This window comes from Trypanosoma brucei, chromosome 10 (assembly GCF_000002445.2).
Source record: "Trypanosoma brucei brucei TREU927 chromosome 10, whole genome shotgun sequence".
Lineage (NCBI taxonomy): Eukaryota > Euglenozoa > Kinetoplastea > Trypanosomatida > Trypanosomatidae > Trypanosoma > Trypanosoma brucei.
The window spans coordinates 1,913,635-1,940,866 of NC_007283.1; the positions used below are offsets into that span (position 1 = coordinate 1,913,635).

At 50.0% G+C, this 27,232-nt stretch overlaps 15 protein-coding genes across 15 annotated transcripts, besides 4 other annotated features; all 15 read right to left on the reverse strand.

Annotated features, from left to right (window-relative positions):
- Positions 1–54: 54 nt before the first annotated feature.
- Tb10.6k15.2920 (hypothetical protein, conserved) lies at positions 55–2,229 on the reverse strand (the record flags this gene model as incomplete). Its single annotated transcript, XM_817910.1, has 1 exon — positions 55–2,229. One exon carries the CDS (start codon positions 2,227–2,229, stop codon positions 55–57), a length of 2,175 nt encoding a protein of 724 aa, XP_823003.1.
- A 172-nt stretch (positions 2,230–2,401) lies between these two features.
- Positions 2,402–2,422: a microsatellite.
- A 449-nt stretch (positions 2,423–2,871) lies between these two features.
- Positions 2,872–2,922: a microsatellite.
- Positions 2,923–3,355: 433 nt separating this feature from the next.
- Positions 3,356–3,413: a sequence feature (A-rich).
- A 242-nt stretch (positions 3,414–3,655) lies between these two features.
- Positions 3,656–3,675: a microsatellite.
- A 240-nt stretch (positions 3,676–3,915) lies between these two features.
- Tb10.6k15.2900 (ABC transporter, putative) lies at positions 3,916–5,922 on the reverse strand (the record flags this gene model as incomplete). The annotated part of the gene is made up of 1 exon (XM_817911.1): positions 3,916–5,922. One exon carries the CDS (start codon positions 5,920–5,922, stop codon positions 3,916–3,918), a length of 2,007 nt encoding a protein of 668 aa, XP_823004.1.
- Positions 5,923–6,504: 582 nt separating this feature from the next.
- On the reverse strand, positions 6,505–7,287 carry Tb10.6k15.2890 (40S ribosomal protein S8, putative; the record flags this gene model as incomplete). The annotated part of the gene is made up of 1 exon (XM_817912.1): positions 6,505–7,287. The coding sequence occupies one exon, from the start codon at positions 7,285–7,287 to the stop codon at positions 6,505–6,507; it is 783 nt and encodes a 260-aa protein (XP_823005.1).
- A 512-nt stretch (positions 7,288–7,799) lies between these two features.
- Tb10.6k15.2875 (hypothetical protein, conserved) lies at positions 7,800–8,195 on the reverse strand (the record flags this gene model as incomplete). The annotated part of the gene is made up of 1 exon (XM_817913.1): positions 7,800–8,195. The coding sequence occupies one exon, from the start codon at positions 8,193–8,195 to the stop codon at positions 7,800–7,802; it is 396 nt and encodes a 131-aa protein (XP_823006.1).
- A 343-nt stretch (positions 8,196–8,538) lies between these two features.
- Positions 8,539–9,690, reverse strand: Tb10.6k15.2870 (hypothetical protein, conserved; the record flags this gene model as incomplete). Its single annotated transcript, XM_817914.1, has 1 exon — positions 8,539–9,690. One exon carries the CDS (start codon positions 9,688–9,690, stop codon positions 8,539–8,541), a length of 1,152 nt encoding a protein of 383 aa, XP_823007.1.
- Positions 9,691–11,110: 1,420 nt separating this feature from the next.
- On the reverse strand, positions 11,111–13,345 carry Tb10.6k15.2840 (protein transport protein Sec23A, putative; the record flags this gene model as incomplete). Its single annotated transcript, XM_817915.1, has 1 exon — positions 11,111–13,345. One exon carries the CDS (start codon positions 13,343–13,345, stop codon positions 11,111–11,113), a length of 2,235 nt encoding a protein of 744 aa, XP_823008.1.
- Positions 13,346–13,626: 281 nt separating this feature from the next.
- Positions 13,627–14,382, reverse strand: Tb10.6k15.2830 (hypothetical protein, conserved; the record flags this gene model as incomplete). Its single annotated transcript, XM_817916.1, has 1 exon — positions 13,627–14,382. One exon carries the CDS (start codon positions 14,380–14,382, stop codon positions 13,627–13,629), a length of 756 nt encoding a protein of 251 aa, XP_823009.1.
- Positions 14,383–14,748: 366 nt separating this feature from the next.
- Positions 14,749–15,342, reverse strand: Tb10.6k15.2820 (hypothetical protein, conserved; the record flags this gene model as incomplete). The annotated part of the gene is made up of 1 exon (XM_817917.1): positions 14,749–15,342. The coding sequence occupies one exon, from the start codon at positions 15,340–15,342 to the stop codon at positions 14,749–14,751; it is 594 nt and encodes a 197-aa protein (XP_823010.1).
- Positions 15,343–16,597: 1,255 nt separating this feature from the next.
- Positions 16,598–17,290, reverse strand: Tb10.6k15.2800 (hypothetical protein; the record flags this gene model as incomplete). The annotated part of the gene is made up of 1 exon (XM_817918.1): positions 16,598–17,290. The coding sequence occupies one exon, from the start codon at positions 17,288–17,290 to the stop codon at positions 16,598–16,600; it is 693 nt and encodes a 230-aa protein (XP_823011.1).
- A 306-nt stretch (positions 17,291–17,596) lies between these two features.
- Positions 17,597–18,649, reverse strand: Tb10.6k15.2790 (protein kinase, putative; the record flags this gene model as incomplete). The annotated part of the gene is made up of 1 exon (XM_817919.1): positions 17,597–18,649. One exon carries the CDS (start codon positions 18,647–18,649, stop codon positions 17,597–17,599), a length of 1,053 nt encoding a protein of 350 aa, XP_823012.1.
- Positions 18,650–18,910: 261 nt separating this feature from the next.
- Positions 18,911–19,831, reverse strand: Tb10.6k15.2780 (ubiquitin fusion degradation protein, putative; the record flags this gene model as incomplete). The annotated part of the gene is made up of 1 exon (XM_817920.1): positions 18,911–19,831. One exon carries the CDS (start codon positions 19,829–19,831, stop codon positions 18,911–18,913), a length of 921 nt encoding a protein of 306 aa, XP_823013.1.
- Positions 19,832–20,674: 843 nt separating this feature from the next.
- On the reverse strand, positions 20,675–22,015 carry Tb10.6k15.2770 (COP9 signalosome complex subunit, putative; the record flags this gene model as incomplete). The annotated part of the gene is made up of 1 exon (XM_817921.1): positions 20,675–22,015. One exon carries the CDS (start codon positions 22,013–22,015, stop codon positions 20,675–20,677), a length of 1,341 nt encoding a protein of 446 aa, XP_823014.1.
- Positions 22,016–22,154: 139 nt separating this feature from the next.
- Tb10.6k15.2760 (hypothetical protein, conserved) lies at positions 22,155–24,293 on the reverse strand (the record flags this gene model as incomplete). Its single annotated transcript, XM_817922.1, has 1 exon — positions 22,155–24,293. One exon carries the CDS (start codon positions 24,291–24,293, stop codon positions 22,155–22,157), a length of 2,139 nt encoding a protein of 712 aa, XP_823015.1.
- Positions 24,294–24,667: 374 nt separating this feature from the next.
- On the reverse strand, positions 24,668–25,090 carry Tb10.6k15.2750 (hypothetical protein, conserved; the record flags this gene model as incomplete). Its single annotated transcript, XM_817923.1, has 1 exon — positions 24,668–25,090. One exon carries the CDS (start codon positions 25,088–25,090, stop codon positions 24,668–24,670), a length of 423 nt encoding a protein of 140 aa, XP_823016.1.
- A 424-nt stretch (positions 25,091–25,514) lies between these two features.
- Positions 25,515–27,041, reverse strand: Tb10.6k15.2740 (hypothetical protein, conserved; the record flags this gene model as incomplete). The annotated part of the gene is made up of 1 exon (XM_817924.1): positions 25,515–27,041. The coding sequence occupies one exon, from the start codon at positions 27,039–27,041 to the stop codon at positions 25,515–25,517; it is 1,527 nt and encodes a 508-aa protein (XP_823017.1).
- Positions 27,042–27,232: the final 191 nt, after the last annotated feature.

Genomic DNA, 27,232 nt, shown 5'->3' on the forward strand with positions numbered 1-27,232 from the left:
CACAACCGAGGAGAACACGCACACGACACACAGCGTCGCTCAATCCCAACAACTTTAAAACATAATGAGCCGTTTTATTTCTTTCAGTGGAAGCCGCCGACGCGACCAATCCGTGGTCCCCGGGACACTGTAGAACTTAAAGATAAGTGAATCCATCTGCTTATCGGTGAACGTCAACCCCATTCGTTCAGTCAGAGCCCTTTTGAAATCTTCCATGGCAAGGTTGCCATCATAACTGGCGTTTGCTTCTTGCTGAAATGCGCGGATGAGAAGTGTTCGACGTGCCTCGACGCACGAGATGAGGTTCCTCAGTGCCTCATGCGCTTCCTTCTCCCGATTCTTGTACGCTTCAAGGTCTTGTTGCGATCGAAGGGGCCCACTAACGTTGGGGAGACCGTTATCTTTAGTTTGGGAGAAGTCCGAGAGGAACTGCTGGCAGAGGAGATTCTCACAAAACTCTGTCATGGAAATTATTTGATCATTATCCTTATCCACACTCGCCATCACGCGGTCGAACTCGGCGGCATCCAACCGTCTGCCGCACTCTAAAAACAACCGTTTAAGATCCTCACCAGTTAGTCCTTCTTCCCTCGATTTGAAGTGGCGAAAGGCGTCAGTGACGTTCGAGAACCGCTGAAAGATGACGTTCTTCACGTGCCCAATAAGTTCCTGTGTGGAAAAGTACGATTCATCCATGTGAGGGAAGCCCATTTCAATGTAGCGCTTTGTGCGCTCATCCATATCGATCAACTCGTATTCCGCACCCGCCAGTTTGACCTTCGCACCCACATATAACTTGCTGGGCTCGGGGATTTCAGCGACGGGGGAACGGGCAAAGCACTTGCCGCCGAGGTGGCCGCTGTTGTGAACAGGGATTTCATACATCCCCACAGTGTCATCTGCCAGGTAATAGCAAAAGAGAAACTTTCGACCTTCGTCTTCGTAACGATCGCTGACAAGGCGAGCCGCGAAGCGAAACACGTCGTTGCAGTAATGAATGAGTTTGAGACGATCTTTTTCTACCACTGTATCTTCAAAGGTCATGGTGGAGACTCCACGCGCTTCTTTCCGTGCTGTTGGTTTTGTTGGCTGCTTCGACGGTTTGACGGTGGGCATAAGGCTGTCCGACTCCGTTTTGGGCTTTGGAAAGGATGGCTGACCAACACCTTTTGCTGCGTAGTAATCTCGCGTGAACTTATCGCAATCATATATATAAAACTCTCTAGTCATTAAGTTGATCGTCTGTCCTGTTTGCAAATCATCTTCCGTAATGTACTCAACTGGTCGTGTGAGCGGGACGTTCAGTGTCTCTGTCTCCTTTACTCTAGTAACGGGGTACTTGGGTATTTTTGTGCGGCGAATGAACACAGGGTTCGGGTCACGACCGTCGTTGCGGACACTCTCCACCATGACAGACATGGTCTTATCCGCGATATAGTACAGAAGTTTGAAAGCCCTCTGCTCCCAAGTTGCAGCAAAGCGCAACACTTCCCGGTCGTGTTCAAAGAAGTTTCGAGCGGTCTCCCGCTCCTCCGGTGTAAGGAGTGATACGTGAGTTCCCGCCGCGGTGGCAGCCATGACTTCCACATTGTGCCGTAGGTCCACATGCAGCTCATCCTTAGGGTTCCTTTGCACCAAAACACTCTGCTCGAAGGTGTCACTCGGATAGTCAAGGGGCTCCGCCTGCGGTATGCCCATCGCCTCGCAGAATTCACGTGTGGCGCCGTCGCAGTCCACGATGTGATATTGCAAACCTCGTATGTTGACCACAGAGCCTACGAACAGGGAACGAACACCGACACCATCAATTATGGTACGAGAGACTGTCAGTCCGCGACGGAGGCCGCTGTTCACAACGGCCGGTGTTTCATATACACTGATGGACCCATCCGAGAGATGGAGATACATCTTGACCTTTCGCACGCGCATTTTCTCTATCGAGCTCTCGTCCACACGCTCCACGTAATATCCAAAGAAACGTAGAGCCTTATCGTCCAGTGACTTCCAATCCGGAAACTTGGCAAATATCTGCGCGGGCTGAAGCCCACCGCAACCATCACCTCCCTGCTTCTCGCTCCTTTTGCTGGACCCACTGGGGTCGAAAACTGTTCTTATGCCTTTTCGTATGGTGCATAACTGCGGGATCCCATTAGTTGGGGGTGGGTTAAGCTCAGGGAAACTAAACCCCGGAAGCTTGGGGAGTGCATCATAAATGGTCCGGTCCGTCATTAGTGTGGAAGCGCGCCGTTGCTCCTGCCGTCACTCAGCCCTTATAAATGCAGCATTGGGACAAAGCAAAATAAAGTGCAGACGATATAGGGGGTAAAATGGCACCGCTGGCACCATCAGTGAATTTGACAGCATGACAAGAATTTATTGTGCATTACATGGGAGGGCGTCTTGTGTGTGTGTGTGTGTGTGTCGTACGTTAAGCGCGCCTGCGTTAAAACAGACGCACCCCACAGGTTGACTCACGATTGGACAGGTGTGGGAATATAAGAACACTTGTGCCTCATTTCCGAAGCCTCAGCTGTGAATGCCGGGGGTGGAAAAAAAAAAAGAAGAGGAAGCGATCGGGGTTTGGGGGGGGGGGGGGGGAACGGGACCGCAATCTGACAAATAATAATAGTAATAATAAATTGAAATAAACGATAATTGCAATATACATATGTAGCCGCGTGTCCTTTGGAGGGGGTGAAGCCGCTTCTCAAATAAATAAATGGTACTGTACCTCAATATAATGGCTCCCAGAATAAAAGTAAGGACGAACTGGTGCTACCTCCCCTAATTCTTAAGGTCACAAACACCCAAAGTAGAAAAAGAGGAACGAGTGACACAGCGGAAAATTGCCCGCCCCATCCCGGTCGCACCAATGAATAAATAAGTAGAACAAGTAAATAAATAAAAAAAAATAAATAGATATGTATACGTGCCCATGCGCGTTCGTGAACGTTCGAATTGCGGCCTCACTGTCCGCATCCCGAACACAAGTTGCGAATTGACGCGCCACTGAGGTGCACACCACTCACACGAACACCGCTTACGGGATGTTGGGGTGGAGAACGGAAAAAAAAAAAGGGACCCCCCCGTTGTGCTCCACGGGCTCTGCGGAAACCAAATTAACTTAGCATCCGAATCAATAAGGAAAAGAAATATGACAAAACACGTAAGTCCTTTGCAAGCCACCAAAGTAAATGATAAAGGAGTGGAACTCTCACCATATTGTATTGTAACGTTCCCGGAGAATAAATCTGTTGGCTCCTTCAGAAGGAAATGCCCCATTGATTGCGTCCCCCCTGCCTCTCCATATACCGCAGCGTGACGTTTATACGCCATCGAGTAATACTTACGTCAAAAAATAAAATAAAATAATAACGAACAAACGAACTCAAATATAATAGAACAAAACCAAACTAACAATACGCTTATGTACCCTCCTCTTAGACACACCCTGTCACACTGGTCCTCTCGAACTTGCCACATATTTGCATACTCCCGCAAACAAGGAGAAAACATAACCTGTTCTTGAAAAGTAGGAAGTAAAGCGTGCCAGAGGGAGGGGCATAAAAGGCAGAATAGGATCTCGCGCCCCCAACCCAAAGAAACCCTTCATCCCGCATTTTTTTCTACCTTCTTTTTCCTTTCTCCTTCTCAAATTATTATTATTATTATTATGTGCATGTACATCTTATGCATGTATGTTTTTTTTCTCTTTCAACTCTTATTGTCCGCACGTGTACCTGCTCGTGTCCCCACGCTACGGAACGTGCGGAATGTGCACGGGACCAGCCCATTTGTTTTGTAAGCCCTGCCAAACCCTCCTTCCAAATATTCGCACGATTGCCGTCTTTCCCTTTTTTTTTAAAAAAATTCTATCCCCATGTTGCATTTCTCAGGTCCATTACCCGATTTTGTTTATAGTTTGTGTCGCGCCGCCTTGTACAACGCACCCAATATTCCAGTGCGCAGCAGAACATAGAAGAGCACCAAGCACAACCACATGATCCAGTTTTCAGACTGCCCATCCTCCAGCCCATTCAGTTCCAGAACCTCTTTTCCGTTCGCTGGGATGTATCCGCAAAGACCGGAGGCATTAGTCTTCTCGTCACACTCAATCTCGTCAATGTGCTTCATTTCATTGCGAAGAACAAGAATATAAGCATGTCGAAAGAAGGAGAGCTTCTCCAAGAAGTACCAGTAAGGGCGCATGCGATCGGTGGTGGCGTACAGTCCTCCAACGAGAGTAAGCGGCAACAATACGATAGGGGCAAAGCCCGTAGCGCCGACGGAAGTACTGCAGGTCGCACTAAGTAAAAATCCCAAACTGGCCGCAACCTCGCTGAGGAGCGCAATGGCGGCATAGAAAGTGAAGAAGGCGCCCGCGCTTGCATAGAGGCCCACCATCCAATAAACAACTGCGCATTCGACAAGACAAAACAATAACCGATAGGGAGTTTCCACGATCGTCTTGGACAGCAAGTAGAGGAGTGGCGGGTATGAGCCAACTTGCTGTTCACGTATATATAACGCCTTGAAGTCATAAAAGCGGTGCATCATGGTATAGGTTTGTCCCATCGCACGGTTTATAACAACCATAAAAAGAACGCCTTCACGGTCCTGAATCCCCGTCATATCTGAACTGACACCGAAGAAAATAAGGCCAGCCACCAATGAGAAGATCAATGATTGGAAAAGAGATGTGATAATGAAAGTGCGATTACGTATGAGTTCCGTGAAGTCACGGCGAACAAGCTCCGAAAACTGGCTCACAGCACTTCCCTTGAACCGTTGAATATACCCGTGGAGAAACTTGGCTGTGTCCGATGTCCATGGTTGATGATTCAGCTCTACAACCCTCGTGTGGAGCGTTCTCTTCCTTTTTACGTGCCTTTTCCACTGTTTGATGAGAACCTTCGCCTGCACTGAGTCCTGCATTAGTGTCATATAAAAGTCGGTTGGGGTATATGTCTCAGGACAGACGTAACCAATCGATTCGAAGTATGCCACTGAATCTTCCATAGTCCCGTGGTACACGCACCGTCCAAGGACGAGCAGCATCAGATCATCAAAGTGGTTGAGCACTCCTGCGGAGGGCTGATGAATGGTGTATATCACTGTGCGCCCTTTGCGGGCAATAGTGTTTAGAAGTTGCACTACCTTCGCTGACGTGACATGATCCAACCCGGAAGTGGGTTCGTCCAGAAGCAGGATTTTCGGGTCACAAATAAGGTCCACTCCCATGCTACAACGTTTGCGTTCGCCCCCAGAAAGGCCAGCCACAAGACCTGGTGTCCCGACAGTCGTATCGCGGCAATGCTGAAGACCAAGCTCGTCCATTACGTCTGACACTTGTTGTTTGGTGGTTTCTGGATCTGGGTTACGCCTCACGCGGACAGAAAAGCGGAGGGACCGTTTCGGCGTTGAGATGTTTGAAAGCACATCATCTTGACCCACAAAACCCATCACCTTGCGGTACTGATGCCTGTACTCCACATCCCCAAGCTGAATTTTCCCCTCAAGCTTACGGTCCTTGGAGGTTGCAAGATGGTCGGACAACGCGTGGAGGAACGTTGACTTCCCCGCACCGCTGGCACCCATAATAGCAAGGCAACGCGACGGGAGCGCGGTGCCGGTGAGATTGTGAAGGATTACCCTACCCTGCAGCGAGTAGGTTAGATTATGCCATGAAACCGGGACGGGAAATGGTGTTGTGCAGAAACTGTTGCCCACCATCGAAGCGTTGGGTTGTACGAACGATCCAAAGAACTGAGTTATGTCACCTGTCTCCGGCACTTGCTCTTGCGGGTCGGCATTTCCGTACGGTTTGCCATCGTTGCAAATGTCTCCCTGGAGTTCCTCACTCACGCTGCTGGTTAGGGTGAATTCTTCTTCATCACGCACCTTTTTTCGAAAGCAGCGCATTCTTTCTTTTTGCGACAATGCCAACGTTAACTCTTATTGTTTTCTTTTCCCTTACTAGCTGTTGCCACACTTCATGCGCCGTCACACAAAACCATATAGATAAAGAAGAGCGGTAGTTAAAAGGACACAACTGTGTGTGTGTATGTGTGGAAGGATTGTGAGTTATGTAGCATCAAGCAGAAGGACAAGCCCGACAAGTACGTTATCGACGCTTACATGGATGTAAATGTCAGCATGCGCGCATGTGGGATATGATTAAGCGAAAATACTGCGCCACAGCAGCTACCACTCACGCGACGGATTGCGTAGGTGGGGGAGGGAGAAGAGACGTCCGCATGCGATGGAATTCGCCATTGAGTTCCGTGACGGACTGATCACACAAAAACAACAGTAACAACAACAAATATTAATCTACAGATGACTTCCGCGTAACCAATTTACTCCAGCTTACCACTTGCGTTCGTTGTCTTTTACACTTACAGTACGCCGTCTCTCTTTCCTTCTTTCCCTTGCTACCACTACTTTATTTTGTTTACCTCTCCTTACCCACGTCGTGTTAGGCCACAGACGTATTAAAATACACTACACCAATAACACAGCGTTGATACACCCGTCATTCTCTGGGTTGTTGGTGACTTGCGCATACTTCCCCCACACCACCTTTCCGGAGGGTGTCACCAACCCGAGGTCCGATACGTTCACTTCAATGACAGTACCTTTTGTAATGACTCCCAAACCGGTGTACATTTTCCCCTGTGGGTTTTTCTTTACTCCAATGATGGGCAACTGAAAAGTTGCCTTCAGCTCGGGATGCGTTACGTGTGCCTTCTTGAAACGGAGGGCCATGGGGCGAATGAAGCGCTCGTACTTTGGAAGTCGTCGGGTGAAGGTCTCACCAACAAACGTAACCTTATTCACCATACGCTTCCACGACTTCTTACCTCGCTTACCAGATGTCACCGCCCGCAGCATTTCATCCTCGCTGACTGGCTTCACCTTCTCGATCGGCACCGCCCACTTCCCAGCCTTCTCCTTGCGCTTCTGTTTCAGAGAGTTGGAAAGAACCTTTGCGCGATCGGCCTCACTACGGTCCATGAGAAAGCTAGGCAATGCATTCTTTGGCCCTTTCTCTTTTACCCGTTCAGTAGTCTGCTTTTCCTCATGCTCGCGAATTTTCTTGCGAATCTCCGCCTTCTCCGCGTAACGCTCCTTAGCTGCTATCTTTGCTTTTATGCCCCGCACTGTCCGAAGCCTTTTCGCCTCCGTGTGAACCTTACGGGCGTTGCGCTTTCTCATTCGCTCTGCATGGTCGAGGCGGCGCCCGTAACGCTTCTGCGCGAGTTCGATATACTCATTTTGCGGCATTTTCTACAGGAAAAAGAAAACGGAAGGGAAGGACTCAGATCACGTATGCTGCGCCACCCGAAAGAAGGTAGAACCTTTCCTTACTCCTAGTGTTTGTCTTTCTAAAAGAGATCTGCGCAACGGCGACGATATATTCGTTTGTCAACACAAAGAATGCCAAGGTAAAAGAAACGAAGAAAAAGGAGAGGGGGAAAAAGGAGGAGGGCAAACAAATGGCAGGAGAAAATGCTTTTTTTGGGGGGGGGAAGGGGGCGAGTTATCATGAAAACGATTGCCACACTTTCGCACTGAAAGAAAGTACTCCCTTACCACTGTCACACACCCATCTCCTCGTCCCTCCACTTCTCCCTCTCCGAAAAAAAGAATCCACGTTTCCACGGGGATCCTTTTGCTCGAAAACTTTCACTGTTTTGAACTAAAGTTTTGTTTTTCCACTCCTTCTGTTCTGTTTTCGTCCCTTTGCATGGCTTCCGCCTTGCGTTTAACATACACAGAGCCGACGTGGCAATTACTTACTTCCCCCCTAGAACAGCACTGGGGAAGACAATTACATCTGTCAACTCAGCTACAAGCGCTTCTATAAGATGTTGCTCGTGTTTAGGGGTGCGCACAAGGTCAAATGTGGGGTATGCGGGGCATGGTGGAGCGATGGCCGGTGGGAGTGGCGGCGTCGGCGGCGACATTTGTGTGACGTCCTCATCGTTGCCTTCTGTTCCATCGTATATATGTCGCATGCGGTTGCGCTTTACAATACACAGCCGTTTCTCCACATCGGACACTCCCACGCTTTTACTCCGCCGCTCAGCAGGTGCCGAGCGCGCCCGCACTGACGTTGATTGCCCATATTGGCGCCCGCCGTCTCCTATTTCCCCAAGCGACCCACCACATTTTCTGGAGCGGAGCCACATGCACTACTGCTGTGTTGTTCGTGTGTCTTTCCCCCGTTGCTCTCCCCACGGGTTCTTTCTACACTTAGCGGCAACCGCCAGCAGCTACTTTAGTTTACAAGAGCAATGGGGAGTAAAAATAAGGTGATTGACCGAAAATGGTCGACGGTGGCGCTCCCGTGTGTCTCGTTCCGGACAATCGGGAAGAAAGTCAGTACCCGTGAAGTCGGCAAAACAAGTCTCTCTCCCTTCCCCTACACATCTTCAAAAACAAAGGTTTGCCAAGGCGAAGAACAGGAGGTGACGAATAAGATTTCAGGGTTGTTCTTTTCTCTCTCTTTCCTTCTCTTTCTTTTAGGGTTCTCTATAGGTCTTTCAAAAGTGTGGCCACTTGGTCAGCATCACGGTTGATGTAACGCCTTCTTCCACATAACATTGGATCTGTTCTTGGCGTCACGCTGCCGTACAGCAAGTCACGAACGGAACTATGGTCATGGTACGAATGTCGCCCACACACGACGGGGTGCGGGGCCTCCTCCTCGTAAGCTCGCAGGGATGGCAGTTGCTCCGGTACCTCTTCCACCAATTCAATCTCCGGCTCCATTGAAGGGGTTTCCATTTCCCAAGGGTCTAACGCGTCAAAAATAGACTCCTTTACGTACCCCACATTTTCATTATAAAGAGGTGATGGTGAGCAGTTTTCGTCGCCTTTATTCTGCAGCGCGTGCTGTAGCGGAAGCCTGCGCGGCGGATCTTTTTCGATTTCCGCGAAGAGCCGGTTACGCGGTGCGGCCGGCATAAAGGCAGGGCGCGGTTCTATAGGTTTGGGGGCATTACTCATTCTGCTACTGATGCTGCAGCCAGTTGAGGGTCGACTGATGGAGGAGCGAGTGACTGGGCGCCGCTGCTCGTCCAGCACAACGCCTGCCGCGGCCTCACGCACTGCAACCGGCCACTTACGCGAATCGACGGCAAATATATCGCGCCGTAAGCCTTCCTCAACTATCAGCACGGCCTTCTCGCGTTTAATGACGAGGGTAGCAACCCCTGGGAAGTTTATTTTGAACACCTGCTTTTTAAAGATGCCTTCTCCCACATATGAAAAGAATTCTCGGAGCGCCATCGCTGCAGTTTGCGCCGGGACCCTCGCAATGGCCACTACATCCGCCATATTAACCTTCACATACTCCAGTTTACTCGGCTCCTGAGGCACCCTAATCGAGTCTATGTTGTATCGGAGGGCAAACTTGCCGTCTATGCCAAAACGAATGCGACGGGCGTGGTACCGTTCCCTTCCGTCACTGGCTACCGGTCGCGTCTCAAACCAGAAAGAGCCAAAATTGCAGACGCGAACATTACGACCTTCAGTAACGTAGTGACGAATGCAGGTGGACACTGCGTCCCACACACGCTCCAGTTCACTAAGGAGGAATACCTCCCTTTTGTAACTGTCCTGGGAAGCGGTGCACTCCATCATAATGGAGCTGTTGCTTATTGCTCCCTGTACGCTCAACATGGGGCCGTGCTTTTCTTGTTTTTATTTTTTATGTTCTAGATACTCTATATGGCACCGTAACTTCTCTTCCCTTGTTACCACGCTTCCCACGTTGGCCTCACTCCACCCACGCGCGCTAGGCAATGTGGTGGACTCCCGTGGTATACCTAACACGTGATCCCGACAACAACAAAACGAGAAAATGGAGGGGAAAGGCGGAAAAGTAATGATACCGGAAATAACAGCATCACTTAAACAGTGGGTAGCGAACAAATCATGCGATGAAACCTGCGCAGCTGTAACGTGGTCCAACACCTTAACATTTTACTTTCCCCCACTCCTCCCTTCCTAACACAACTGCCCGCCCACATGTACTCTAGGCAAAGCAAGCAAGCGCCGCAACACCATATCATGACGGCGTGGGGATCCCAACCTCAAAACAAAACGATGCTTGACTGCCACGTGCGGTTCTTTTGTCAGCCGCTCGCATCCGCCGCTATATTACGCGCCTTGCGTTCGGGTTATGTGCAATTCATGTTATGTTCCGAAATGGCGCTTAGGTACCAATTCAATACCTCGCCGCTGCTCGGAAATCGTTGGTTTATCTTTCTTTTGCCCCGGAGACATTTGATAGTAACTACTTGGTCAGAGGGAGTACCTTATTGTTCGTGCACTCGCTTTTGTTAGGAGTTATTTGATATATTTGAACTAGCTCACCACCATCATCACGCAACAGCGCGTCGGTTGAAAATGGCAGTAATAAAAACAACAACTAAAAAGCAAAAAAAAATATCCCAGTAAGCGGGTGAAGATACAAAAGGTAAGTGAGGACTAAGGTGGGGGGGCGATATGAGTGATCGCATCGCACTTTTAACTGCAGCTGTCCGACAGGCCAATGAAAGGAATACGGCTCGTGACGTGACAACAACAGGAAAGTACAACAGACAGACAAAAAAAGAAGGAACCGACATACCAATGGGGAACACGCGCGCGCTGCGTGGAGGAGGTGGCGGAACCGGTTGGATGAAGGAAGAGAAGAGGGGGATGACAGGGCAAAGGGCCCTAACCGCTGAATTCACTCCCTCCTTCCCACCTTTTCTTTACCCACTCCTCCCGTTTTCTATTCTTTGAGTTAAATTCATACGCTTTCCTTCATTGTTCAACTCTTTTTTGTTCTCCCCACTCCGTCGTTCTCTCCATTCCTCCACACCCCGCCTTTGTTGTCCGGCTACTTGCCGCACACTTTTAAAACCACGCTTCTTTTTCTCTTATTGTTGTTTCTTTTTTGAAATAAGATGCAATTACATTACGGTAGAGAGGAACCCGATGAAGAGGGTTGGTATTCTTATTCTGCTTAGATCAGAGATGAGAGGCACAGGGCAACAACAGCAACAACAATAACTTCACCAACAAAAATATACCCCGAATTGACCCACGGCATCTACTGGGAAACTGCGAGCCTCTTTAGGTGATCAATAAACACACTTAGAGATGCATCATCCGTGTACACCAATTCCTCCTCACTACCGCCGTAACCCCGGCCCCCGTCGCTACCGTAAGAACGGCTCGGATTAATTCTATTGCGAAGAATACGTGCATCAGGATCATCTTGGCACACGTAAATAAATCGCGGTGTCGGATACCTACCTCCTACAAGCCTCGCTGCGTCATCAACAGGATACTGCAGGAACTCTTTGAAGTTCGCATATTCTTCCTGCTCAGCATACCCTGCTTTCTTCCACGCGGCAATTGTGGAGCCCAAGTGGACAAGAACTTCAAAGAAGGTATCAAGAAGAAGTATGTTATCCGGTTGAATCGCAGCACTATCCAGTGAAACGGGCTGAGGTGGGGCATCCATACGGTAGCTGTACAAAGTCGGTTGAATTTGGATGATTGAATCTTGCACGGATGACTTTAGCAGCATAAGACGCAGTATGGTGGTTTCATCAGGACTCGAGTTGAAAACGTGCAGATATCCGGACCGGCGGAGATGAAACATAAACGCAGGAAAGAACACAAACTCTTGTGGAAGACTCAACGAGGAAGGCTGATCCTTGATGTAGGTACCGAATCGGTTCACAAGGCGCACAATTGTCCTGTCAAGCCACCGAAGGACATCAAACAACGGGGCTGTATCTGCCCGGTGCAACGCCTCACGGGCTAATAAGACAGCGGCCGTCTCCTGATCAAATGACGCTGCCAGCTCCGGCATACTTGTCACTTGCTGCACCACATGCTTTCGCGTGCAAACACGGACACGCGTCTCGCGACCAATTTCATACTTGGTAACGAACTGAACATATCGGAACGGCTGTTTTTGTGCTTCAGGTACCGTCATTGTGTCAAAGTAAATCGCAAAATTCGTTGTGGAATCCATCATGCAGGCGGTCCACTGACAAGTGCCCCCCATCCCAATTTCTGAGTCAGCCACCGAGGACGACTTCTTACCCGTACCGACGCACTGTCCAATAACGCCCATAACTTTCCACGAAGGGGAAGTTATAATGTCCATCGTAACGTTGAGAGCCATTTTCAACGAACCGTCTTCCCTACGCTCAAAGAAACGATCGAGGGACTGGCGGAGTGTTTCCTTCCTCCATGACTCGTCGTTCAGAATAACGCCTCCCGAAGCCTGGATACACAACTTCATCTCCGCCACACCCGTCTGGTCGAGCGATGCAGTGAAACAACTTAGCGAGTGCCCGTTTTTCACAATACGCTGCATTAACTTGTCGTAGAAAGCACACGAACTATCCCAGAAGGCGGCGGCAGCGGTGCCGTCACGTATATCAGCATGCTGACGAATAAATTTCTCCCGCGTTGTTTCTACGGCTATGCCAGGCCCTTCCGTGCATATGCCGGAAATGAAGGCGAGAATGCAAGAGCCGGTGTTGGGTGACACCATTTCAAGAAAGGCAGATGCTACGGAGAGGGCGGCGCCGGTGCAGCGGAGCGGACGATGTGCTTTTCGTACGGGCCACAAGTCCTGCTGTAACTCTTGGAAAATGGAGTCCATCGTCTGCTGCAGGCTGGCACGGGTGCCGTAGAACCTCTGCGCATCAGTTATCACACCTTTGAGAGTTTCTACAGTCGCCTCCTGTGATCCCCGAAACACCAACGAACGTGGATAATCTGTAACACCGCTCAACTCGTGAATTTGCACAGTCGCCCCGTAAGTGATGAGGCACACGAATGCTCCCTCAGGGATCTTGTTAAATGCACACCCCACAAACTCCCTTAATCCAAAAAGCTCCAGTTCTGTGTCTACACACGTATCCACGACAAAGGCGAAGGTGGGCGGGTTACGGTCCGCAAAACTCACGTATTCTACTGTCTCGTTGCCTCTCAACAGCTCTTGCGGCAAATCATTGCCCGCCATATAGGCGTAATGTGGCGGGAAGCTATTTTCCTTGCCGCAAAGAGGGCATCCCCACATCTTTGAGCGGAAGTCAATGCTGCAGTAGGGGTTGACGATTCCACCACATACGCAACGCAGCGGCTCAGATGAGAGTTCGATGCATGGAGTCTCGATGGGGGCGTAGACGCAGCCGAGTGGGACCACCATCCGCGCCGCGTCGATTCGGTTGGATGGGTACAAACCCCACGACCATCGGATGGGGTCACACTCAAACACCTGCTCTTCCGGCATTTGCTGTGGTATTCCGTATTGGTCCATCACTACCCGCCTACTTGTTTCACTGGCACTTCTTCCACTAACCCCATGTAGTGAACAGCGGCGTTATACCACCACGCGCCGGACAAACAGAGGTTTGAAAGAATATGTGCATAAGGGCAATAAAGAAAGAAAAGCAGAAAACTTTTTTTTTAAAAGCCAATTCCCAAAGGAACAATAACATAAACCACGGAAAACTTGCCTTCCCTTTCGAGGCAAATTACACATTATCCATCCATGAACCACAGCGACAAACACGGGAGTTTTTTTAAATCACTTCCACGTCATTTCCCCTTTTGGAAGAACGATCCAAGAACATCGTCCTCTTCTTCCTTCCCCACGAAAGAACCTCCGGGGTTGGGAGCGCTGCCGGTCAATACGCTTAGTTCAGCGCTTAGCCATGTGGCCAGGGAGCCTCCACCCTCCAATTTGTTTTCGACCGCTGCCCGCACCGATGCAAGCCATTGTTGGGCCTCTCCCCTCAGAGTGGCAGCGCGTTCGGGAGAGGTTTGAAGCGCACGTAGCCATTCTTCTTTTGCCTCGTTGTACCGTGACATAAGGCCGGCTATGTACCGCAACTGTGCCGACATCGATGCACCAGCGACCGACTCGCTAGACGGCACTTCGTCGTTTCTGGCACCGAGTTGATCAATCCACACGCGAGGAAAAATGTTCAGCAATGACCACCACGAGGCCACCTTCGACAACCCCCTTTCGAACTCATCACTGTCCGCTGGGCTCAGTGCCCGCACAGCCGTTACCGCTTCAGGTATTACTCTGCTTACCGCCGTCAGTACGCGTCGCTTCCCGGCTTCCGGGACACCGTTGGCTGCGCATGTGAGGAGGAGCTCGTGTACCACATACAACAACGCGCAGCGTGTGGAGGCACTTGTGGCTGGGTCTTGCATTCGCTCATTTATGGCTCCCATGATAACGTCTACACTAGAGGCGTGAAGGGCACACCATGTCGCAACACTTATAATGGAACCCGCGGAGCTTCCAACAAGATCCAGCCTGCGATCCACCTTTTCCTTGTTCATGCTTACTAGAACTCGCCCCTACCAGCTACTGACACCGGCGGATTGCGCTACGTGTAAATGTTCGCACGTTCGTGCGTAATAATTGCAGTGAAAAGAACAACACGGTAATGGTCACTTGAGCGGGTTACATCGACGTGAGACTACACCGATTCCCATTTGAAACATTCATTCTCATTTTGTTTAATTTTTACAAATGACCGTCTGTTTCCTTGTTCTCTCTTTTTGGCTCCAGTTTCCCCTTGAGACCCCACTCACGTCCCTCAGCGGCCGACTTGCAAAACAATGACAAGAGCAACATGACACGGCGCCAACTATGTTGAAAATACGAGCACAAGTACTGCTCCCCAACCGGTGACCATAAGTCGATTAGAAGTCCATCAGCGCGTAACGAACACGCGCTGTAAACTGTCGGGAGTTTTCAGTAGAGAACGCCCAACGGGGATCTTCCTTCCTTAGCCACGCAATTACGTACGCAACTTGCAAGTCGCTTGGGAGATCAAACTCCGTTTCCATCCGGTGCTGCCGTATCTCGCCGGTGTGCATCGGCTTCCCGGCAACCTGTAGCCCAACGTCATTTGCTGCGCGCAGGGAGTTGCGGACATCCATCAAAACATCGCCTGTTGCGGGGTTCTTTTGAACGACATAATATTGCTGCCCGTGGGATTCCAACACGACCCACTCGTGCTTCTGACGGAAAAGCCGAGCCATACGGTTAGACTCGCATGTCGTATAGAACGTTGACAAGTGCCGAAGTGGATCCTGGGCCTTAAGAAGTACATCCCTGTGAATGATAACGCGCCCCTCCTTTGAGCAACAGTCGCTAGCGAAGTCTAGTGCAAGTCCACAAGCTGTTGCTGCACCGCAAATGCCAAGGTGGTCAGCCAATGTTAGGCGCAGTGGCAGTGCAGTAATTGACAAGGCAGCGCCGGCCATCGCACCGCCCGTGAGGCCTTGGCCCATCGCCGCCGGCTTTAGACACTTGCTTGATTTGTGTTCCTTCACCACCCCTTTATGGGCCTTCAGACTCTGCACATGAAATGCCAATAGTATTGGTAACTTGTAACGTGACAGATTTGTTTAGCAACATTTGGCGGCACCCGTAAAACTGCGCAAGATCTGTTAGAGCGCGACATGTAGTGGGTTAAAAAGGAAATGTCGAAATAACAGGAGAACGATCTGGACGTAAAACGAAGCAAACGACTCAAGTCAAAATCAAAAAAAAAAAGAGTAAGAGGAACAGATGTATTCAACTAACAAACAACACTATTTGTACCCTCCTAAGTGAATGGAAAGTTTAGCAAACCAAACGCACAGAGCTTGCATTAGGCAGTCAACTGCAGACGGTGCACATGCGAAAGAAAACAAAACAGTAGATGTGCTGAGTGTAACTACAGCGTAAGGAAGAAGAGCTTCGGGGTCACCGATGAATATTCCAATATTTCTGTACTTCTTTTCGCCCACGACATCTTCCAGCCCTTTGGGTATGTGCCGGAAGAGGCACACATACTCGCATGTGCATATGCATATTTCCACATGTTTTAACTGCCGTCTCCAACCCCCCCTCCCCCCATCCCGGGATGGGGGGAGGGGGGCGGGGCAGGTGGCGACAAAACGTCTGTACGGGACTTACTCTTCCGGAGAGATGCATGCCATCTCCACGACTGCACAATGCGCAGATGCTCCGTTATTGTGGTTGTACGAATCTATCAGACAATGCGTACAAAGCAGGGTCTACCACTCAAAAAACTCTATCGTTCACCCCAACATCACGGCTGCGTTAGCATTGCGATGACGGCTTCGCGTGCATTGTTACGTGCTGTTGTTTGAACTGAGTGAGCTCGTTCCCACATGTACGCGACGTGTTTCACTTCCCGCACAAGAGCCCGCACATTACGAACACTCTTGGCAACCACCTAAGAACAATGAAAATCCCACTGACATTGCCGAAGTGCAAAGGCATCTGTCCCTTGCCATCCGTCTCATGTACAGCATCTAAGTACACCAACTCCGTTCATCACCCACACCAGATCTACGTGGCGAACCCTGCCGCAGGCCCCTGAAAAAAAGGTTTGTGGAGGGCGTTCCTATTCACAGATGTGCTCCTTGATATCAGGTCTAGTTACATTATAAAATTTCCAAAAATTGCAGAGTTTCGTCGTCCTTTTCTTCGTTCACAAGTCGGATGCAGATGCTCTGTTTTGTTCAACGTGGTATGCTAATCAGAAGCGGAACTGTAATCACTAGAATCCGAAGAATTTCGCGTAGTACCCTCTGTATCGTTTGTATATAGCGTACTTTGTTTTGGAATTGAGCTATACAGAGAGACAGAAGTACCTCGGCTAACGGAAGTGGTCCTCCACTCGGATGACTTCCTGTGGCTCGTAGAGGAGTACAGAGATGTGCTCGCAAGCGGGGCTGCCTCTGGTGTGCGCATACTGTCATGTGGTCCAACGACACGCTTGCCTTCACGGCCATTATCAGTGCCTCCTGTCGTCACTGCACCACCTTGCCGATTCCATGCTTTTGTGGCCGACCATCCAGACTTCTGACTCCACCTTTGTTTCCTTTGCCGTTCCGCTTTTAGTTTATCCCGTCCCCGTTGAATCTTCACCATTTCCTTTTCCTCCATAGCCTGTCGCCACACAAGGCGCGAGTGCTCTGGAGATTTAACCCCCATTTCGCCCCATTTCAGTATGATCTGCGATGTTCTCTGTTCCCAGTTCTGCAACATAGTGTGAATACGTTGCTGGACCTTTCTACTGATTTCCGGTTCGTCTTCAGCCGCGCTGGCATCAGGCCGCGGGGTTGAATTAATTTCCCACACTCGGTATGAAAAGCCACCGGCGCCGCGTGGCGGTACCACTACCAAGTCGCGCTTGGTGGGGGCGACACCCGACTTATATGGCATTGCGGGCGCGAACAATATCTAAACTGCTACAGAGGGCGGTCAAGATGATAGCGGTGATTGCACTCAAAGAGGCATAAGGATAAAAAGCATTGCGGTAGCACTAATGAAACAGTTTATGAACATATATCAGGTTCTCCTTCGGAGAACGTCGAAACCTTCTGACCTACCCAAGATACGGTGTATATGATGTATATGTGCATGTGGGTGGGAGGTCCCATATGGCTGAGCAACATTTCGTGAGCGACGTGATGGGGGCCATCAAAAACACAGACCCACCACAAGCGCTCGCCCGCTGGACAGTCCTGTTTACAAGGCTAACTTTTGCTTTCGACGGTTTCCAATAATATCGTATAACGCACTCCTATATTGATCCGCGGGTCTCTCCTCCTCATCCGGAAATGGGAGTTTGATGGGCACAGCCTTGTCGAGCTCCTCGAAGTCACTCGGGGACGTAAAAGGAGCAAAGTAAGGGTGCTGCAGAGCCTCCCGCGCCGTTGGCCGCTTGTTGGGATCAAAGACAATACATTTACATATTAAGTCCACGGCGTCTGCGTTGTATTTACTCAGCCGCTCAGGTAACGGATCTGGGTCAATCGCAGGCAGAGAATCTATGAGTGGCCAAGTTTCTTCGGATTTCAAACTCTCGAGGTCCTCGGCCGATGGCTCGCCAAGGGCGGCAACAATCAACCCGATTTGGTGCAATGTTGAGTTCCCCGTGAACAAAGGGGAACCGGTAAACAATTCACCCAAAATGCAACCAACGGCCCACATGTCCATAGCTGTTGTGTAGCACGTGGACTTCACGAGAACCTCTGGCGATCGATACCAGCGCGTTGCTATGTATTCAGTGAGGTCGTTGTCGCCACCTTGTGTATTGAAGCAGCGCGCGAGGCCAAAGTCGCCCAGCTTGATGTTGCAGTCTGAGTTCAGAAAAACATTGGCAGGCTTCAAGTCCCGATGAATCACCCCACGGGCGTGCAAACCGGCAACGGCATAGACAATTTGGTAAGCTACGTATTGCCGCTGTACGGACTCCATGATGTTATGCCGCAGTACAACCGACAAATCAGTTTCGGCAAGTTCAAATACGAGATAGAGGTCCGTTCCATTGATGGAGCGAATTACATTTAGCAAAGGAACAATGTTGTCGAGCTGCAGAGTGCTAAGGAGCATCACCTCGCGGTAGGTTCGTTGCGCGTCTTGTCTATTTCCAAATGCGTCGTATACCTTTTTGATTGCCACTTTCATTTTTGTCACCCTGTCAAGAGCACACCAAACGACTCCGTACGCCCCGCTTCCAATGTGGCACAATATTTTGTACCGCTGTTCAATTCGTCCATCGATGCTGAACGACACCATCTAGTTTTCCTACTTTGCTTTTTTATAGAAAAAAGATGAAAAAGCCCAGACAGCAAGAAATGTAATGAAAACTCCTCACAGCTGCACCACCGACAGGGCTCACTCAATAACTATGAACCTCGCTCGAGAATACTCAGGCTCAGTGGAGATTAAACAAATAGCATCTGAGCAACGGCTTTGGTGGTATGAAACAGGGCTGCATATTTCTAAACGGAACCCCTAAACTTCAATCCTTGCCCTCGCAGAGGTTCTGCCGTTGCTTCAGTTTTTTGCTGCGTTGAATCTGCCAAAAGCCTTCAACCGCATTTCTCGTGCCTCTTGAGCCATTTCCTCCTGCGTCTTTGCAACACGGTGACCACCGGTGTCGCTTTTTTCTTCAACCGTCGATTTCCCGTCGATACGTCGTCCCACTCCCATAAATGGAACAAACGCTGCCTTCGCTTCTTCTTTCGGTTGCTTCGTACGCGCTGGTTGAGGTTGATTGCCGATGGTAGGTGGCTGAAGCACAAACGGAGCGAATTCGACGGCGTCATCGGCTCCAATTATGTTACCTCCCTGTGGCATCTGGCGTTCGCTTTCTGTTGGTGACGGGGGCATATCGAGGGGGCGTTCAAACTCAACTTTGAGTTCAGTTGCTTGCGTGTCAGCCCGCACTGTGGATATGGCATCGACGCTTTTACCCGTGTCATCCGTGATACTAATAACATCGATAACGAAGTCCCTGTCAAGATAGTCCAGAACAATGGACGTTCCCTTGGTAAGAACTGGGTAGTCACTCAGCCGCATCTCCAAAACATTCTTTGGGTTGCTCAGCTGGAGGAAGTTGCTTTCCTGCGGCCGTAACTTGATAAGACCTCCGGGTGGCAGTGTACATGTCTCGATGGCAACGGTGCTGCCCTCGCACAGCCCCATCGCAGTGAACATCCAGGCTGGCATAACAATATGACCTTCCTCTGCGCTGAATTCAAGCACTCCTGCATAGCACGTCACTCCCCGTTTACCATTGCGCAGTTTGAATTGCAGCGGGTAAGCGACCCTCATGGTTGACAATTTCTGCAAGCATGTTGGGGGCAATATGACGCGTGAGCCGCTATTAATTTTGGCGTCCGTACTCGCGAACACACTGGGAAAGGCTCTCAAAGATCCTCTAAATATCTCTGGGCTCTCCTTTCCAGGATACATGTAGGTGTGGATAAGCCTCAGGTCAATTGCACGGGGCTACAGGGCGCCTCGTGAACTTCTCGCTCTCAGGGGCAGAAATATGCAAAGAAAGCGAAAGCAAACAAACAAACTCTAACCCCTAGGCGAAAACAGCTAAGCAGAAATAAGAGCAACTGTACTGTCTATTAGCGTTAGCTTGAAAGAGCTTCTAGAACTGTAAGAAAGCAAAGGAAAGAAGCGAAAGGAAGTAACCTCACACATGTTTGCTCAGCACCGCAGTATATTTCGCCTTTTTCTTTTCAGACACTCAAGAACCCATTGATACAACAGATCGTACACATCGACAGTTCAGTGAAACCGCCTCCATGTTTCCCCCGCCATTTCTCAAAAAGATGTGCAGGTGACAATATTCTCACGGGGTGGGGTGAACAGCTGTGACTACGTGCTATCACGACCAAAAAGGGGAAAAACAAGGGGGGCGGGATGAGAGGAACAAACAAAGAGTAAGTGGAGAACATGGACAGTTAAAAGTCCTTTTCCCTTTCCTCCACCCAAACACGCGAGGTAAGGAAGATGTTTCCGATGCGGCTACAGCAGACAAACCCACTGACCTCAGCCCCACAGCGCAATGTTACCCTGGCTTGAATTTTCCCCTTTAGTAGATGACACCAATTCACAAATACGCGGGCCCTGGGGGACTGTTTTCTCACCTCATTGTCCTGCTGAGCCCAATCCGTTCGGCACTGAGGTATAAAGAAAATCTTGAAGCAAGAGGACTACCGGTAGACAAACGAAGGACATCATTCGATATATGTTCAAACGGTCTGTTAGTGGTCTCCAAGTAGACGGACGCTATCGTTGGCATCACAATAGGGGACTTTCACATAGCTCTGGGTAACGACCAGTGATAAGATCCACGGCATGCGACAGCTCCTTAGAGATGATGCTGATCCTCCCATCCCAGTCCTCTAACACTGAGGTGCGCTTCAGCCGGTTAAATATCACTACCTCGTCCACTTGGTCAAGCCTGGCGTCCAGTCTATGTTCCGAAACCATCCGAGACACGAGTCGTTCTACATCGGCAGGGGTAATGCCGATAACAACTCCAAGCCGCTCAAAAGTAGCATTGCAGTACATCTGAGAAACTACCTCGAGATTGTGCTGCGCGAAAGCTTCTTTGGCCGCGGCAACGTCATCGTCAGACGACAGCCCTGCCAATTGAAGAAAACACTGCAGTTCGGAGGGCCGCAACAGATGCAACTGGGCTGCCCGGTTGAGTATGGCCTGCAAATCACCGAGAAGCAACGCGTTTTCGTCCTTCTGATAAACGCGGAGCCGCCGTGTACGTACTGGACTAGCATCTGATTGTATGACGGACACAACCGCAAGTTGAAGATGTGTGGCATCTTTGGTCCGTTCATACAGCTCAGCGAAACGCAATGAGGCATCAGTAAAACGATGCCATGCCATCAAGACCGTGCCGAGGTAATACAAAAATCCATTTACGGCGGTAGCCGCAGTAGGATCCTCCGAAAGGGCCTTGTAGAGTGAGATTCCACGCGGGTACTCTGCCTCCGCCACTGCATAATCGCGTGTACGAAGCGCGCTGCTGAGGATTTTTGTCACGATTTCGAGCGATACTACATCATCCTTTGCTGGGAGCATGGAGCACCATGTCTGTTGCGCTAGACGTTCGTTGCCTGCAAGCACGCACCACTCGGCAACGGCCTCGCGCATCGCAAAAATTGTGGGGCTTGCTCCAGTACTACAGCGACTGTGTGCACCTAACAACACAATTCCCGCTTCGAGGGCAAAGGGAGCGCAATGTGGCGACGTAATTACCATTTCCTTCAAAATATTGAAGGAGCGAGCAGCGACCACCGCCCAAATGTCGGCTCTCGCAGCTCCTTCAAGATGCTGCTGAACGAAAATCCTCCACCCGTCCAGATCCCCGGTTGCAACAAGGGAAACGGCTTGTGATTCGGCCCATCCGAGACTACCGACCTCATTTCCCCCCTCCTTTATCATGGCCCTTTGGCCACAGGTGTGTATTGTTATACCGCCGAGGGGAATAAAAAACGAAAAAAAAGAAGGAGCACATAAGCTCAGCGTGCATACAACTTCAAGAAATAATACACCTAACCTCCATGAAGGACAGTGGTGTGGCCTCTCAAGTGTATCCTCGAACGCGTGTACATCCCTCATGCCCGTAATGTGCTTTATATGTTATATCCCGGCCACCGTTCCTTTTTTGTTGTTAAAGGGTTGGTTCGGAAACAAAGGAAATTAGTTTATTAACAGCGATTAAATGTCCAGCAGTTGGGTCGAGGTGGATGACCAACCACTACTCCCTTTTTGCTTTCTTACTCGGTCTGCCTAGAAAATACTCAACTGCCCCGTCATCCCTTGCTTCATTTCGCTCATGCTGCCGCCTCCCCTGCCGAGCGTTCACGACAGTGGCGGCCAAACCAACGACGTCAGGATTATGTCTTCGGTCTTTTTGAGCAACGTCAAGATGGAAACGTGGATCACTAAGCAACTTACTTTGGAAGCGGGTGTCGATCGCCTCTGCTGCCGCATCCGAAGCCAGGCGTTGCCGCGCTTCGCGGGTGACACCAAGGTTATTAGAGGCACGCATCTTCTTCTTTTCCGCGCGTTCGGCAGCCAAGCGTTGCTTCACTGCGCGAGCGTGCTGTTTTCGCTTTTCCTTGCCGCTCAGGTGTATTGCGCCCTCGTCATCAGTGCCGAGAGCGGCCCGTAGGACCTGCCTCCTTTCTTCACGCTCCGCATGCTGCTTTGCCGTCTCGGCCTCCCGCTCTTGCATGATCATTTCTTTCTTTTTCTTTTTCATTTCGCTGCGCCGTAGCTTGTACTTGAGCTCGGCTTTACTTCCGAGGTCAGAAGAAGTCATTTGTTGCTTTATGCGCACGTCGCGCTGCAGTTTCACGGCCTTGGACTCTGCATCAAGATCAAGTGTTGCCTCAACCTCACCAAAAACTTCAGGCGACCCTTCACACGACCCCTCAGATTTCTCCATTTCAACGTCACTGAAGCGATTTAACGAGTCGTCATCACTCTCGTCACTATTTTCTTCGTCAGCTTCGCCGTCCTCACCACTTCCCCCATAATCCTCCGGTAGTCCCCCTATTTCTTCCAGAAGCGCGGCATACTTTTTGCGAATTCGAACCTTGTCCTTGGCGCGCTTCATTTTTTTGCCGTTCACACGACTGTTTTCCACATTATCGTCCACTTCATCTTCCTCAGAGGAATCAGGTGGGGCGATATACGCTGCCAGGTCATCATCTGCCGTCTCACCCGTAAAGCTGTCGCGCAGTGAGCGGTGCCGGAACACATCCTCCTGATCCCAAGATATTCTGAAGCGTGTTTGCGACAGCGCCGCCGCCTTAAATGCCGCAAGCGGTTGATAGTTTGCAGGAATGCGGTCGGCCTTATTCACAGGGTTCTCAAAGACTTCACTATCGTCTACGTAACGCAGGTCGAGCACAACGCCGCTTGCCTCGATATCCATGCCATCTAGCTGGTTGTACACGGCCTCTGCTGTCTCAGGCGAGTCAAAAGTGGCAACTGCGTAGTAGTACTTCATACGGTCTCTCTCGTACTTGCGATGCTTTCCCTCCGAAAACAGTTCCCCATCTTCGCCTTCTTCTTGCAACATTGCGATGTTGTCATCTTCCCACGGGTCATCATCCATTGTATGCTCTTTTTCTATATTACCTTCTTCAGCCTCATTATCACCAACACCGTAGTCCATTCCACTTTCCTTTCCCTTATTCTTTCTATCCTTTTTTTTGCTTCCCTCCTTGATCGGTTTGTCGGCGTCGGCGGGTGGCTTCACACTCACCTCATCCCTCTTTTCCCACAAGTCGGGTCCGTGCATCCGCTCATATTCAAGCATTCGCTTACCAAAGTCACTCATGTACACGGCGACATTCAAAAGCTGCCCACCAAGTGGCAGCGCGTAGAAGAGGACTGCGTACAGGTCTACTGACCTTATATGATCCCAACTACAGTTCACAATCGCTAGGCGGTGTTTCGGCTCGACGTATTCGACATCTGAAGGTGACCATGCCCTAACTTCACCATCAAGCTGCTCCGCTTCATCATCCGAGAGGTCCATCCCTCCACCGTTATCGGATTTTAGGCTACTAGCTATATCTGAGAGCGCTTCAGCTCCCTCTTCGCCATCCTCCATGTCACTGTATTCGTCACTTTCCTCATCCTCTTCTTCTTTCTCCGAGTCCCCTTCTCCACCTTGAATCTGACGCAAGTGTTTTGCAAAGCGGGGGTCCTGCCTGGCTGCATCTTGCACTGTACCTCTTCCTCTACCACTGCGGTGCCCTCCGCGCGTGAGTTGAAAGCGGGGGTCCGTAAAGCGTGAGGCAAACCTTGCGTCACCACCTCGGCCCCGTCCTCGCCCTCTGTGGAGGCCGCGCCCCCGGGAGGAGCTTTGTAGTGTCTTCATAGCAAGTGGAAGACCTTGTGGTTAAGTATGTACACTATAAATCAGTAATATCAATAGCAATGGCATCAGAAGCGAAATATACAAAACATTTACATGCGTGAGGGCATGATGCGCGAAGGGAAAACGCAGTGGCAGCAGTGAGTTAAGATACAGTAACCTCAGTATGGCGGTGTTTGTGGATTCCCGCCCGTAACAAAGTGCAAGAAAATTCCCCGTCTTTTGTCGCTGAGCTGAGCAGGGGTGAATGTCGATTGGGGAAGGTGCGAGGTGCGCAGCACAACTTGAAGTAAAGGCGGTGCCGAAAAGGTGCAAATAAGCAAGCGAAAAGCACGAACAACAAAGGGGGATGATGATAGTGTTACGTTAACCGAGTTTTACTCTTTCTCCTTCCGAGAAAATGACGGTATGATCGCAACAAGATTGAGGAAAAGTACGAGTGAAACCAGACCCAGGGGAATTGTCCATATGTGAAACACTGGCCACACGGCTACGGCCCAAAGGAATCCCCCAGCGCACCATGCGCCCGCGGCAGTGTGCAGTAGTCCCTTATGCGTTTCACTCCAATTAGGGTGCTTCGGCTTCACGACTAGACCCGTGTAAAACCAGAGAGCGACAAAAATGGCGAACGATGCGTACGAGAGTAGCATGACGGGTTGTATGATTTTACGGGAGCGTAGCATAACTTCAGCTAACTTTGCCATTTTCAACACATAAACACAAACCGCAATAGTACACAACTTCGTGATATAAAATGCAGCATTCCGCGGTGGTGGTGGTTTCGTGTTGGTTAGCCTCATCAGGTTCTATTGTTGTCGAGCCGTTTATTTTTTACTTTTCTTCCTTTCTCCTTTTTTGTTAAAAATTTGAAAGAAGGGAAAGAGGCTGAAAGTGAAAGCCTTGCATTATCCACCTTTTCGGGGGACAGATGCCTGTGTACAAATGTATGGTCTCTCTTTCCTTTTTTTTTTTGGCTGGTATGTGCAGCAAAGGATTACATTTTTTTTTTTAAAGTACAACTCCATGAAACAATACCATAAAAGGAAGAATAGGAAAATCAAGGTTTCCTAATTTTGAAGAGGTAAAGCAGACGAGGGGGAGGAGGAGGGCTGAGAACACAACTGCTTGGGTACATAAAACACTAGAAACAACCAGACACATGGGTCCGCCCTGTGCATTTAACCGTACACTCGGTTCCAAAAGAGACGTCGGTTCCGTTCACGTTCAAACCTCCTTTTCTGTAATGAAGATTGACGGATCGCCCTTAAGTGCGCGTAGCTTTTGCGCAGCCGCAATCTCGATTGAATTGAGTTGCTCGGGTTTGATTACAGATCTCGCGTCGTAGAGAGACGGTAGAGCCCCGGTGGAGGGTGAGGCACACCGTGAGCTGTGTAGACCGTTACTCTCGGATTGAGTGTTCGACGTTTGTTCTAGTGAAGAAGACATACATTGCTGTTTCTTCGGTAAGTCAGTGCGGAGTGCATTTTCCTCCAACTTATTTATCTTATTTTCCATCTCCGTGATGGTGCCTAAAAGTGCAACCCAGTTTTGCTCCATGGTTGTGGCGTAATGCTGCAGGTCCTTGACGGAATAAATCTCGGCTCGTCTCTCTGGTCGCCTCGTCATGAGATTTCGAAGCGCCTTCACTTCCTCCCGAATGTCATCCTCAGGCTTACGCTCGTTGACGCCGCGGTATATCAATATGGGCGGTGGTGCGAAGTCATCAACAACTTTTTGCGTGCTTCGCATATCCAGTGTGCCCTGATAAGCCGAGGCACTAATCAATAATGACGGATCATAAATGCGGTTTGCCCACTCCCCTCCCATTACCTCGTAGTGCGAGGAAACAATAATGGAGAGCGTTGCTGCCGTCTGTACTGCCATCTCTTCATTTCGTTGGGTAAAGGGACAAGGAATGACAGGGGTGCCAAGCAAATGCAACACGCCTAAAACCGAGCGCTGTACCTCGCCGTAACGCGTGAAGACGGGCACAAGGAGCTGTGCGGCGTTGGATGTTTCGATTAAATCGACAAGCGGAGAGTTTTCCGAGGCTCTAGGATCAAACGCACCCGGCCGCGGCTTCAGATTCAGCGCAATCCCGGCTTCACTCACTGCACATGGTATGGAGGTCTCACCAACACGATAGGGAGCTGAGTTTCGAAGTCTAGACACGTCACGGCCAACTACAAAAGGAGCAACAAGCTCGGCGGATACGGCGCCAGGCGGAGGTATCCACAGTAGTGCGACGGCAGCACGTGTGCGGATTGCCACACTCTCCAAAACGCAATATATGCTCGCTGACACAAGCTCAAGAGCGGAGTTCATCTTTCGTATCTTATGGCTGGGGACAGTTCCATTAAAAGTGGCCCTCGGTGAGCACCCACCATATGAATGGCGTGGGATGGTTGGTGTTGTCATTTGCGTAGCCGGTGAGTGTATGTGATTTTCTTGTTTGATATTGGGAAATGACGTGACCAACTCCCCTTGTTCCTGCAGGTTCCGTCGCTTTGCGGCCTCTTGACCCCCCTTATCTTGCTTTAGAGCCCCAAACTCCTGGTGAATTGCGGAGCACAACTCACGTAGGGCTCCTCTAAGCTGAAGGACTTGATGAGTCCCTTCAGCCGTTTCCACCTTCATCTCGTTAACGATATTGTGTATTTCGTCGAGACGGTGTGAAATAATATCACTAAAGGAACATTGACCTAATGAGGAAGGTGGAAATGCGTGTCGACAACTATAACAAAGCTGCATTCCTTCACTTCTTTTTTCTTTTTTTTAAAAAAACAACAACAGCATACAAATGAAGAAAGGAAAGAAAAATGCGCAAATGACAAGTCGAGGGCATAAAGGAATTGCAACCAACGCTGGGAATATAGATAACGGTAACCCACCGGCACCTTCGGAAACTATTCCGCCCAATGGGAATAAACTCTCCGCTTCTC